The 13534-nt window shown below is 45.1% G+C and overlaps 1 protein-coding gene across 1 annotated transcript in view; it reads left to right on the top strand.

The window, feature by feature from the left end:
* MCTP2 (multiple C2 and transmembrane domain containing 2) overlaps positions 1–13534 on the top strand; it is a 155896-nt gene that overhangs the window by 90790 nt on the left and 51572 nt on the right. Inside the window, 1 exon segment of the mRNA XM_081964588.1 lies at positions 13281–13382. Coding sequence (XP_081820714.1) covers positions 13281–13382 — 102 coding nt within the window.

Below are 13534 nucleotides of genomic sequence, written 5' to 3'. Positions count from 1 at the left end.
CTGGACGGGAACAGCATGAGCAGCTGGCCTCCTGGAGAGCTACTCTTTGCCAAATGGCTTGTGTGAGAGGCAGCCGGCTGTGTTGAGTTTGACAGGGGTATGTTAGATCTCAATTTCCTCCCTTTTCCTCTTGATTTTATAGACGTTTGTCAAGAGCCCCTCACAATTTCCCCGAACGGGGCTGTGAGAGGGAGGGAGACGTCCATGTGGCTGGATACAGAGAAAGTGAAGGAGAATATTAATTCTCTCTCGCTCTCTCTCGCATAGCTGATGTGTTAAGAACAAATAATATTGCCATGTATTTCTGGCTCAATCGAAAAAACTTGGTTTAACACAAGAAGAGAATAACAGAGTTGTAAGGGACCTCGGAGGTCTTGTCCAACCCCCTGCTCAAGCAGGAAACCCTATAACATTCCTGTCCAACCTCTCCTTAAAAGTGATGGAGCAACCAAAACTTCTGAAGGCAAGCCGTTACATTGGTTAATAGGTCTCCCTGTTAAGAAGTTTCTCATTAATTCTAGGTTGCTTCTCTCCTTGATTAGTTTTCATCCAATGCTTCTCGTCTTGCCTTCTGATGCTTTGGAAAATAGGTTGACTCCTCTTCTTTGTGGCAACCTCTCAAATATTGAAACACTTCTATCGTGCCACCCCTTGTCGTTCTTTTCACTCTAGACAAACCCAATTCTTGCAACCGTCCTTCTTATGTTTTAGCCTCCAGCCCCTTAATCATCTTTGTTGCTCTTTTCTGCACTCTTTCCAGGTCTCAACATCTTTTTTATAATACGGTGACCAAACCTGCATGCAGTATTCTAAGCGTGGTCTTACTAAGGCTTTATAACATGGTACTAATAATTCAAGTGATCTTGATTCTATCTTTCTGCTAAAGCCTGAAAGAGACTGAGGCTAGATTATCTCAAGGAATGCCTTCAGTCTGATGAACCACTCAGAGCTGTCTAAAGAAATAGGGCCCGAATGCTTAATTCTGGATGGCATTTATTTAATTTCAGGCAGTGCTGGATTTACAGCCATGCGTTTTGCAATTATTCAAAGTTAGGATGAAAAAAGCGACATAACAAGCTGTCCTCCCACTTGCAACCATTGTAGTATCAACCCAGTCATGGGATCAAAATTTGGTTGCTTGGCAGTTGGTAAGCTGGATTTACTTCACGATTGTGTGATTTGCTGAATGACTGCACCAAAAAAAAAAATGTTTGTAAAATTGATGTGTCTCTCTTAAGAACCATGTTGCTTACCAACTGAAATTCTGATACAAATTGGGGTTGCAAGACAAGGAGTATCTGCATTATTTTACTTACTTAATAGATGCATTTCTGCATCTAGGGAGTACTCCAAGTGGCTAACATAATTTTAAAACCAAAACCAGAGAATTAGAACACAGTAAGTGGAAAAGAAAGATTAAAATGAGCAATAAAGTGAACTTTTTTTTCTAGCACGAAACTAAAATTTTCCTCTCTTTCTTAGGCAATTTGCGAGTTGAATTGAACTTAATGTTTAGTTCCTGTTCTATGCTCAAATATTATAGAAGGACAATCACACTAGTGTATAAATGGTAAAAGATCAGACTGGTTTTTTTTTTTAAATTTAACACTGGAATAGTTCTTCTTGTGCTATTGGTTGTTTTGTATTGGCTCCGTTGTTTGAATCTTTTTATCCCCCCCCCCCCGCCCCCCGATGTTTCCAAAACCTTTTGATGATTCTAGTCACTTTCTAATCTGCTTTGAGAAATCTGGATACTGGATGGGTTTGAAATACAATAAGTAAATAAATTAATATTTCAAGGGCATCCAGCTGGTTGCCTGAGACTAGATCCAATTCTCATCTTCCTTTATTTGTGCTTTGGTCGGTCCTAGCAAATGGAGCAAAGAATAGCAATGTGCAAAACTCAACCAATCTGACAGCAGAACGATCTGGAATTGGTTTGCTTTGCACATCCCCAGTGAACAATGCGCTGAAATGGTTGTTGAAACAAGAGGAGGGGAAAAAGGCCTTCCTTGTGTTACAGAGATGGAGCAGAGAGTGACAGCTTAGATCCAGATGTTTTAGGACTGCGTTCTGTAGATTTTTTTTTAAAGCATATGTGGTTAAAAGCAGTCCCATCATATCTGGGTTTGTTGTTCTGTTGCACCTGGAGCTTGACTGGGAAAACGTGGTTTATGAAAAGAAGGGATGGAACTTTCCGAATTTTCTTTTGGACTATAGAGAGCAAGGATGATTATCTGCTTTGGTATTTTTCTTTATGTTGGAGATCTATCTATCTATCTATCTATCTATCTATCTATCTATCTATCTATCATCATCTATCTATCTATAAAAATGGCTGTGTGTGTCTATGTTCCAGCATAACACTGGAACTCCTCAAGCAATTTCAACCAAATTTGATACACAGATTACGTGGAAACAATACCGTGGGAATAAGACACTCCTAACCCCCCTCGGAGTGTGTGTTCTGCTAAGATACTGCGTGTTGTGCCTTACAATGGCTTCTACCGTACTGCCGTAAAATGGCTTCTACTGTACAGCGCAGTGAAGTTGCCATGGTAACGGCTTCACAGTACTCCACAAGGGGGCTCCCTCTGGTAAGGGGGAAAATCCAACATTAGAAATAAAGTTGGTATCACTTTTCTTCATGCTTCTGGAGGCACAGGGAAAACATTTGGAACTAATTTAATTGTCACTAATTTAAAAATCAGGGCTTTTCCTGTCTAATACAGGATTGATAAATAAATACCCAGGCAACGCAGGGTTATCAGCTAGGAGTTTAATAAATAAAGGCACCAAAAGTGACTTGCATTTTTTTTTTTGGTGAATCTTACACTTTATCCACTATATATTTAATCTAATGACCGTGTCAGTGTGTTAAGAAGCATGGTCCTCACTCTGAATGGACTTCGTTGTTTTTTTAAAGTGTCCATACGTAACTAGATCAGGTTGGCTAGATGCAATGTAGAAATGATATAACCGCATCATTATATGATAGACCTTTGTATCACTTATGAGCATGACAGGACGGAAGGGAGGAGGGAGGGGAGGGAGGGAGAAAGAAAGAGAGAGAAAGAAAGAGGAAAGAAAAAAGAAAAATGAAGGAAGGGAAAGGTAAGAGAAAGAAAGAAAGAAGTGAGTAAATGAGGAAGGAAGGAAGAAAGGAAAGGAAGAAAGGAAGGAAAGTTTGAGAAGAGATTATGCTACCATAGCAGTGATTACTAGACTAAAAGAGAAGGTTGAACATTGTCAGTTCGATGACATTTTTTCTTCTTCAAAAAATGAGGGTCTGGGCTTTACTTTCTTGTATCCCTTTGGCCCAGTAAACTTAACCCAAACTGCAAACCTACATTGTCCCTAGCAAGTAGAAATTTATTTAGGATTTGCTGTGACAGAGCACCACTGAATAAAGTTTTTTTCTAAACTGGTAAGCCTAGAACTACTGTTAAGTAATTAAGCTCCCCGTTAGAAGAGCGAGTATGCAGAGAAGCGTAATGAGAGTGATATGGAATAACACGCACAAACCAGCATACAGAGGCACTGAATAGTATAAAAATATAGTAGTTTACTATGTAGAAATATAGAAGTATTCAGAGTTCGGTTAACAGTCATACACGGTTCAGTAATTCAGTTATCAAAATAGTCAGTCTAGCACACAAAATATAGCTAACAGTAGCAAACCACAATACCTCACTGTACACCGACCAGCTTCTAACAAACAGAGAGAGAGATCTAACAACCATTCTGGCTCCCTCTTATGGCTGCTTGAGGTAACAAGCCAATTACATCTGTTAAGCATTTAAAGTAACAGTAACATTTGTAACAATCATAGCTTATATACATTGCCAAGCCAAGCCTAGGGTTACATCCCTAACAACTACTTCACAAATCCCGGAATCCCCATTGAATCTGCTAACTGAATGCTAATTGTTGCGTTCTTTCTCAAGGGCAAGTTACATTTATCTCCTCTTTCTCTACCCCCTTCTGTTTTGCTTAAAGGAAAGTAGTTTGTTGAAGGAAGTAGTTTGTAAAAATTCAAGAATCGGCTGACTCTTCTGTGATGATCTACATGGACCATCATAAGGATTTCCTTAAGTGGCTGATAATTCACAGAAGGCAGTCAGGGGGCGGGAAACAGCACCAGAACGTGGTAGAGAACTTGTACACAACATTTGGACAGCAATTTCCTGGGTTGGCCCCATGATGAATTCCTGCTCAGATAGGAGAATGATTCCTTGCAGCTGTTAACGGGCGGTGGCAAATCTTGAGTTGTGCTGGAACCATTGTGTGCCATGCCTTCAACCACGGAGCCTGCATCTGCATTGAAGCCAGATGTGCTTCTGTAAATAAAATGCTTGTGGGAGTTGGTGTGTGTGTGTGTTTGTGTGTGTGTGTGTTTGTGTGTGTGTGTGTGTAAAAAGGGAGAAGAATTGCCAACTCGTTTTTCTTGCAGACAAGAGCAACCGAAGCTTTGCCATTCCCCTCTAAGAGCTCTTAGTGCCCCTGTTTAGTATCAGAACTTCCAATGTTTTCCCGTTTCATTAAAATTCTCCAGCGGTCAAGAAGGGTTGATGCTTAATAGAGGTAGCACTGGCCCTCCTTAGTAGTGCTGAATTCCCACACATCCATTTCACCTGGCAGGTTTCGTACAAATGGCTGAGCAAATCTATCCATTAAGCTGGGGCAAAGTCTGGCCTGAAGCCTGATATTCTGCAGGGCTCTTTAGAGGATACAATTTTGGAATAAACTTTGGTCCAGTTGCCACGATTTAACCTTTTTAGATAACTGTTGGCCTGGATGATCGAATCTTCATTTACACATTCAGTTTGCAAGTCTTCACATGAAGAATTTCATTTATTTATTTGGTTGTTTGTCAAACATGTACACGATAACAAGTGTAGGTATGAACATAGACAGGAACAAAGGAAGTAAATACAGATAAACAGGGACAGTAAGACAGGGACGGTAGGCACGCTGGTAGGCAGGCTCCAGAAAGCCTCCAGTGGTGAAGCTTCCACAATTTCTGAAGGCAACTTCTGTTCCATGGGTTGATTGTTCTCACTGTTAATTTTTTTCTCCTTATTTCCAGGTGGAATCTCTCCTTGTTCAGTTTCCATCCAGTATTCCTTGTCTGGCCTTTAGGTGCTTGGGAAAATAGCCTGACCCCCTCCTCTCTGTGGCAGCCCCCCACATATTGAAAGATTGCTATCATGTCTCCCCTGGTCCTTCTCTTCATTAGATTAGCCATGTCCAGTTTCTGCAACCGTTCATCGTATGTTTTAGCCTCCAGTCCCCTGATCATCTTGGTTGCTCTTCTCTGTGCTCTTTCTAGAATCTCAACATCTTTTTTATAGTGTAGTGACCAAAACTGGATGCAGTATTCTAAGCACATTTCTGGAAGATGCTTCTCTGAAACCTGTTCTCTAAATTGAATAAAGCCTGAAAGAACGATTAAATTACACCAATGGCTTTTTTTTCTTTTTTAATTTCTTAGTTCGCAACAGTGACCGATTGTGCATCCTCTTATTTATTTGATTTATAATCTGCCGCTCTGCTCTAATGTGGAAGTTGCCATCTTATTTGATTTGCAATGACTCTCCGCCTCGCTATTGGTCAGCTAATGATGCAAAGGTGTCCGGTCATATAATCGTTGAACAGAAAAGAAAGTGGAAGCAGTGGGAGGTTAGCCCCCCCTCTTTCTAATTGACTCCTTTTGAGAGAGGGGGGAAGAGGGAGGGAGAGAGAGAGAAGTCTACGTTTCTTGAAGGGAGAAAAAGCACAGTTCAGCCTGGTATTATGTTAAAAGCCCAACATGGACTGGGTGTTTGCTGGTGCGAAAGACTTCAAAAGACTTTTTCTGTTGCAAATTATTATTATTGCACAGACAAGACAATGCATAGGTAGGTAGATGAGAGAGAGACGGACAGAGAGAGAGAGAAAGGGAGGGAGGGAGGGAGAGACAGAGAGACAGAATATATATAGGTGGCTGGGTAGACAAACAGACAGACAGACAGACAAGACAAGACAATGCATAGGTAGGTAGATGAGAGAGAGAGACGGACAGAGAGAGAGAGAAAGGGAGGGAGGGAGGGAGAGAGAGACAGAATATGTATAGGTAGGTAGGTAGGTAGGTAGAGATATAGATAGATAGACAGATAGATAGATAGATAGATAGATAGATAGATAGATAGATAGATGATAGATAGATAGATAGATAGATAGATAGATAGATAGATAGATGATAGATAGATGATAGATAGATAAATAGATGATAGGTAGGTAGGTAGGGATATAGATAGATAGATAGATAGATAGATAGATAGATAGATAGATAGATAGATAGATAGATAGATAGATAGATGGTAGGGAGGTAGGGATATAGATAGATAGATAGATAGATAGATAGATAGATAGATAGATAGATAGATAGATGATAGATAGATAAATAAGGTAGGTAGATAAAATGATAGATAGATAGATAGATAGATAGATAGATAGATAGATAGATAGATAGATGATAGGTAGGTAAGTAGGTAGGTAGGGATATAGATAGATAGATAGATAGATAGATAGATAGATAGATAGATAGATAGATAAATAAGGTAGGTAGATAAAATGATAGATAGATGATAGATAGATAGATAGATAGATAGATAGATAGATAGATAGATAGATAGATGATAGATAGATAGATAGATAGATGATAGATGATAGATAGATAGATAGATAGATAGATAGATAGATAGATAGATGATAGATAGATGATAGATAGATAGATAGATAGATAGATAGATAGATAGATAGATAGATAGATAGATGATAGATAGATAGATAGATGATAGATAAATAGATAGAGATAGGCAGACAGGCAATTTGAATTGCAAGTTGTCGAGAGTCATGGACTGAGATGACTGGCTATAGAAACTGAATGAATGAATGAATGAATGAATGAATGAATGAATGAATGAATGAATGAATGAATGAGCAAACAAACAAACAAACAAGCAAACAAACATCTCCTCTTTGTGAATGAACTGAATTAACCACGTAGTCTTTTACCTGTCATGAAACCGTATAAACTCAGGTCTTCATGACTGTTCCGTGTGCTGTTGAACTTAACAAACTCTTTCCTTAAATCTTAACGAGGCTTTTGCGAAAGCATCTTAAAATGCGGCTGCAATTTCATAATCATCTTTGGATATTTTGTTCTGCCAAAGACGAATCCCGCCCACCCCCGGCCTTCCGTGACAGCTTTCATATTACATTATTTTGAATCCAGTTATTTCCCATCTTAAAAGCAGGGCCTGGAGTTGAGGAGGGAGGGTGACAGAGCAGAAACCAAATGTGTAATCAATCCTTATTGTACCATGTATAATGTATATTTTCCTCCCGTATTTTTTTTAAAAGCCAAAGCCCCCTTTCCTGATGAGCCAAATGGTTTGAGATGGTTTTTTTTTTTACCTCCCATTTAGCACAACAGAAGGCAACAAACAAATTAGAATCTTGGAAATACATTTTATATTCCAGGCTCCACCAAACTATTGATAGGAATCCATTTATTTTGGTCATGTGTATTTATTTTGTCTCTCTGAGTAGGTGTGAATATTTTTTCCAGTTTTGATTTCGTAGATTCAGCATACTTGGGAATAATCATGGAGGGAGGGTAGAATTGAAGGTTCCTGGATTTGGGGTAGCCGTTGTGCTTTGAGGATTGCAGTTGTCCTCAACTTGCGACCAAAACTGAGCCCGAAATTTCTGTGGCATTTGTTAAGTGAAACATTTGTTCAGTGAATTTTGCCCCACTTTTATGACCTTTCTTGCCACAGTTGTTAAGTGAATCGCATTGCTTGTTGAAAACAAGCTTGACTTGAGAATAGACTAGACTAGAATTATAGGGTTTATAAATTTATTAGCCGCTCCCTTTCCGAAAAGGACTCGGGGCGGCGTACAATGGAGTAAAAAACATATAACATTTACATAAATCCATGACATACATAAGTACAAAGACACACATGTTCGGAGGAGGTTAACAGATACAATACATAGACAATTAAAAACCATTAAAATACCCTAATTACAAAACCCCATGTACAATCCAAATTCAAAATGTTAAAAAACAGACAGTCAGGAGGAGTACGAGAAAATTACGGTTGAGCCAGGCCAGATAGTTGGAAGAGGTGGGTTTTCAGTTGTACACGGAAGGAGCGGAGATCGGAAGTAATCCTGATGTCCCGGGGGAGGTCATTCCACAGGGCTGGGCCCATCACAGAGAAGGCTCTGCTCCTGGGTGTCGCCCCCCGACACTGTTTGGCGGTCGGCACCCGGAGAAGTCCCTCTCTGTGAGAGCGGATTGGTCGTAGGGATGTGTGGGGCAGGATGCGATCCTGCATGTAACTAGGCCCTGTGCCATGGAGCGCTTTAAAGATCATAATCAAGACCTTGAAACGCACTCGGAAGACCACAGGAAGCCAGTGCAGCTCGCGCAGGAGAGGTGTTACAGGGGAGAATCTAGTCCTCCCCATGATCACCCGCGCGGCCGCGTTCTGGACCAACTGTAGTCTCCGAGTGCATCTCAAAGGAAGCCCCATGTAGAGAGCATTGCAGTAGTCCAGGCGAGACGTCACCAGCGCATGGGTGACTGTGCGTAGGGCATCCCGGTCCAATAAGGGGCGCAATTGGCGCATCAGGCGAACCTGATGGAACGCCCCCCTTGCCACGGCTGTTACATGGTCATCCATGGACAGCCGGGCATCCAGGAGGACGCCCAAATTGCGCACCTGTTCCATAGGGGCTAGTTGCACGCCCCCAATGGCCAGAGATGGAAACACCTGGTTGAACCGGGGCGCCGGAAGCCACAGCCACTCCGTCTTGGAAGGGTTGAGTTTCAGTCGGTTGCCATCCATCCAGATCCGTACGGCCTCCAAACACCGGGACATCACTTCGATGGCCTCATTGGGGTGGTTTGGGGTGGAGATGTATAGCTGAGTGTCATCAGCATACAGATGATATCCCACCCCAAAACCACGGATGATCTCGCCCAGCGGTTTCATGTATGTGTTGAACAGGAGAGGCGAGAGTACCGAACCCTGTGGCACTCCACATGTGAGAGGCCTCCGGGTCGATCTCTGCTCCCCTGCCAACACACGTTGCGTCCGGTCAGTGAGGTAGGAGCCAAACCACCGTAACACGGTGCCCCTGACTCCCAACCCCTCCAGCCGGTGCAACAGGATACCATGGTCGATGGTATCGAAAGCCGCCGAGAGGTCTAATAGGACCAGGATAGAGGAACAACCCCTATCTCTGGCCCGCCAGAGATCATCCACCAATGCGACCAAGGCCGTCTCCGTGCTGTGCCCGGGTCGGAAGCCGGACTGGCGCGGGTCTAGATAATCATTTTCCTCCAGGTGGCGTGGGAACTGCTGTGCCACCACACTCTCTACAACCTTCGCTAAAAAAGGAAGGTTGGAGACTGGACGGTAATTGACTAGGTCCGTCGGGTCCAGGGAAGACTTCTTGAGCAGGGGTCTCACCATCGCCTCTTTCAAGGCGGCTGGTAGAGACCCCTCACCCAACGAAGTGTTCACTAGGACCAGGAGCCAGTCACGTGTAACCTCCCAGGATGCCAGTACAAGCCAGGAGGGACACGGGTCCAATAAACATGTGGTGGGTCGCAGACGTCCACGCAACCTGTCCAAATCCTCGATGGCAACCGAATCAAACTCCTCCCAAAGCGGACCCTCAAGACTCGCCACGGGCGTCTCTACTGAACCACTGAAGGGGGTCCATCCCATCCGGATTTGAGTGACTTTGTCATGTAGATATTTCCCAAACTCCTCTGCTCTACCCTGTAAAGGGGCTTCCCGCGGCCTCTCAAACAAGAGGGAACGAGTCACCCGAAACAAGGCGGCAGGGCGGTTATCTGCAGACGCAATAAGGGCGGCGCAATGTTGACGTTTGGCCGCTCTTAATGCCACAAGGTACGTCCTCAAGTAGGCTCGTGCCTGTGCTCGGTCAAATTCGGAACGAGAGGATCTCCAACGACTCTCTAGGCGTCTCCTTTGGCGTTTCATCACCCTTAGCTCCTCGGTAAACCAGGGAGCCAGGGTGGTTCGTCGCCGCAGGAGAGGCCGCAAAGGCGCCACCCGGTCCAGGGCCCCGGTAGTCGCACTATTCCATGCGTCTACCAGGTCCTCCACTCGGGGGCGGGTCAAATCCACAGGAGGTGGCCCAAGCTCCGTCTGGAACCTATCTGGTTCCAACAGGCGCTTGGGGCGGAACCATCTAATACCTTCCGGTTCCGCCTCCTCGCGGTGTGGGGTAGCACCAGGGAAGTCCAGCCGGAGAAGATAGTGATCCGACCATGACAGGGGAGTAATGGCTAAGTCCCCTATTCCCTGATCACTCATCCACCGGCCTGAGACAAAAACAAGGTCCAGCGTGTGGCCTCCCTCGTGAGTAGGGCCCTGAATTAACTGGGTCAGGTCCATGGCTGTCATGGAGGCCATGAACTCCCGAACCCCCTCAGACGCTTCTCCCATCGACGGCAGATTGAAATCCCCCATCACTATAAGGTTGGGGGTCTCAATCGCCACCGATGAGATCAGCTCAAGGAGTTCAGGCAGGGCCGCTGATGTATAGCGAGGAGCCAGGTATACTATCAGCAGGCCCAACTGCCTCCCTGGGCCCCATCTCACAACAAGGGACTCACACCCGGATGTCTGTGGCACGGTGAACTCTCTCGGCTCAAGGTCTTCCCGAATAATCACTGCTACCCCGCCGCCCCTCCCCTGGGCCCGAGGCTGATGAAATGCTCGATAACCTGGTGGGCACAATTCAACGAGGGGTAAACCTCCCTCGGAGCCCAACCAGGTCTCGGTTATTCCTGCGAGGTCCGGCTCCCCCTCCAAGATAAGATCATGAATGAGGGGGGCCTTATTAACAACGGACCTCGCGTTGCATAACAGCAGTCTCAGGCCTTGGGCCTGTGGAACCTGACCACCTAGTATGCAGGGGTTGGTACAAACGACCGGGAATGACCAAAAACCCCGGTCTCCCAACCGACTGCGCGTTCTTAATGTGTCCTCGCACCTGCCCCTCCCCACGACCGTTGGTATCAAAGAGCCCTGTAATGGAATGTTATCCTCCCTTTCCTCACCCGCTCCATTCCTTCCTCTTTCGACCACACCTAATTGCCTGGCTCTACTATCACTCCTGATCTGGTCCTTCCCCCCCCCACCCTTAAAACCCTTTATAAATTTTAAAAAACAATTAACTAAAAAACCCCTTAAAGCACGCTTCCTCCACCTCTCTGGGTTAACAAACCCGTCCTCGAGGTGGGCCCTTGAAAGGGCTGGAGGCCATAGCTGCGAGAGGGGGGACTCTCGCAGTAGCAGCAGGTCTACTCTCGAGTAAAGCATAATAAAGGGCCAGCGCTCATCAAGTGGGTGCTGTCGATGTTAATGTAAGTTAGCCAAAACCACATACATCCAGATGAAACGGATGAAATAGTCCTGGTAGAGATAGGCAGATGGAAATAGTCCACATAGTCCACATCGTAGATGAAAATGATGGGTTAATAATAATAATAATAACCAGCTGGTGAATATGGAAGCTTGGGCTGGAACTGAGACGAAGGCCGCAGTGGGTGGTAGAAATAGGTAGCCCTAGATGAATGAGGGGGGTTGTAATCGCACGGGGGGGGGTACAGGGCAGCCCTCCGCACAGGCCTCTGATGTACCACTAAGTCCATGGCCTGTGCTCCAGCGCCTCTGTCTCCGTGGCCTGCCTTCAGCGCCAATCATTGATAGTCCTCGATCTGTCCAACAACCCTCGGCCGTTTTTGGGCCTGGAGAAGCGTTCCGACCTCCCCACGGCCTGCCTGTGGCCTACCTTCTGATTTTTTTCCACTCCTTCTGGCGCCTCAGGCCTCGCTCCATTTTCCTTCTTCCCTCCGGCGCCTCGGGCACCATCCGGGCCTTATTCTCCTCTCCGCGGCCCTCCCGCCGGTCTGAGTTCGCCACGACCGGCGCAATTCGGACCGCTCGGCTCTCGGCTCGGCTCGGCTCTCCGCTCAGCTCTCCCACGACTCTCGACTCTCCCTTGGCTCTCCCTGAGTCGCTGCCATCCCGTCCCGGCTCCTTGGATCCTGATTCTGATCGGCGCCGCCTTCCAATCGTTCTCCGGCCTCCTCCGCCCCCCCATTCAAGGCCTTGCCGCTTCTCCGCTCCGCTCCGCTCCGCCCCGCACCAGCTGGTGCGCCATCTCCCTCGCTCCTGCCCGGGCAACCAGGCAACCAAACGGGCCAATTCGGGTCCCAGGCAGAAGGCAGGGTGGTCAGCCAACAGGAGTTCCGACCCTCGGGATGAAAAAGAGGGTCGGCAGCATCCCCAGCCCGAAAGAGAGCTCCGCGTGAACGGAGCTCAGAGGTAAACCTCCATTCCCTCCGGAAGCTCCTCCTCCTCCTAATACGATACTAATACTAATAGCAATAGCATAGCAATAGTATTTAGACTTATATACCGCTTTACAGTGCTTTACAGCCCTCTCTAAGCGGTTCACAGAGTCAGCCTCTTGCCCCCAACAATCTGGGTCCTCATTTGGCCCACCTTGGAAGGATGGAAGGTTGAGTCAACCTACAAATACTCTATACACTATACACTGTACACTATATACTACATACTATACTATATACTACATACTACATACTACCTAAAGTACTGTAATGTACTGTACTGTACTATACTATACTATACTATACTATACTATACTATACTATACTATACTATACTATACTATACTGCTAGAAGGAATCTTGGAGGAATCTGCTAGAAAGAAGGCCCCATAAATATCATTCCAAGAGAAATCGCTATCCAGTCTTTTCTTAAAACCCTCCAGTGATAGAGCCCCCACAACTTCTGAAGACAAGTTGTTCCACTGATTAATCATCCTCACTGTCAGAGAATTCTTCCTTATTTTTAGGTTGCTTCTCTCCTTGATTAGTTTCCATCCATTGTTTCCTGTCTGCCTTTAGGTGCTTTGGAGAATAATTTGACTCCCTCTCCTTTGTAGCAACCCCTGAGATATTGGAAGACTGCTATCATGTCTCCCTTAGTCCTTCTTTTCATTCAACTAGACATACCCAGTTACTGCATATGTTTTAGTCTCCAGTCCCTTAATCCTTGTTGATCTTGTCTGCACTTTTTTAAGTTGTGCAAAAGGTGATATAAATAGCAGCTTTATTGAGCTTATTTTTGACGCTTTTCTTTATTTGTTACTTACAGATTAAAAACGGACAGCAAAGTTGCTACGTGTTGAAGAATAAAGATCTGGAACTTCCATCGAAAGGCATGGTCCATTTGGAAATAGAAGTCTTGTTTAATCCTGTAAGTCGTTGGTCTTTAGAAGGGAAGGGAAAAGACAGTCTGATGTTAGCCTTCCCCACTGAAGTAGTACCTATTTATCTACTCGCATTTGCATGCTTTTGAAGTGCTAGGTTGGCAAGAAGCCGGGTAAGGATGGGAGCTCAACCCGTCGC

Source organism: Natrix helvetica (assembly GCF_964273705.1).
Source record: "Natrix helvetica genome assembly, chromosome: 12".
NCBI lineage: Eukaryota > Metazoa > Chordata > Lepidosauria > Squamata > Natricidae > Natrix > Natrix helvetica.
Note: the sequence above shows the minus strand (reverse complement) of the source record. Positions and strands in the feature narration are given on the sequence as shown.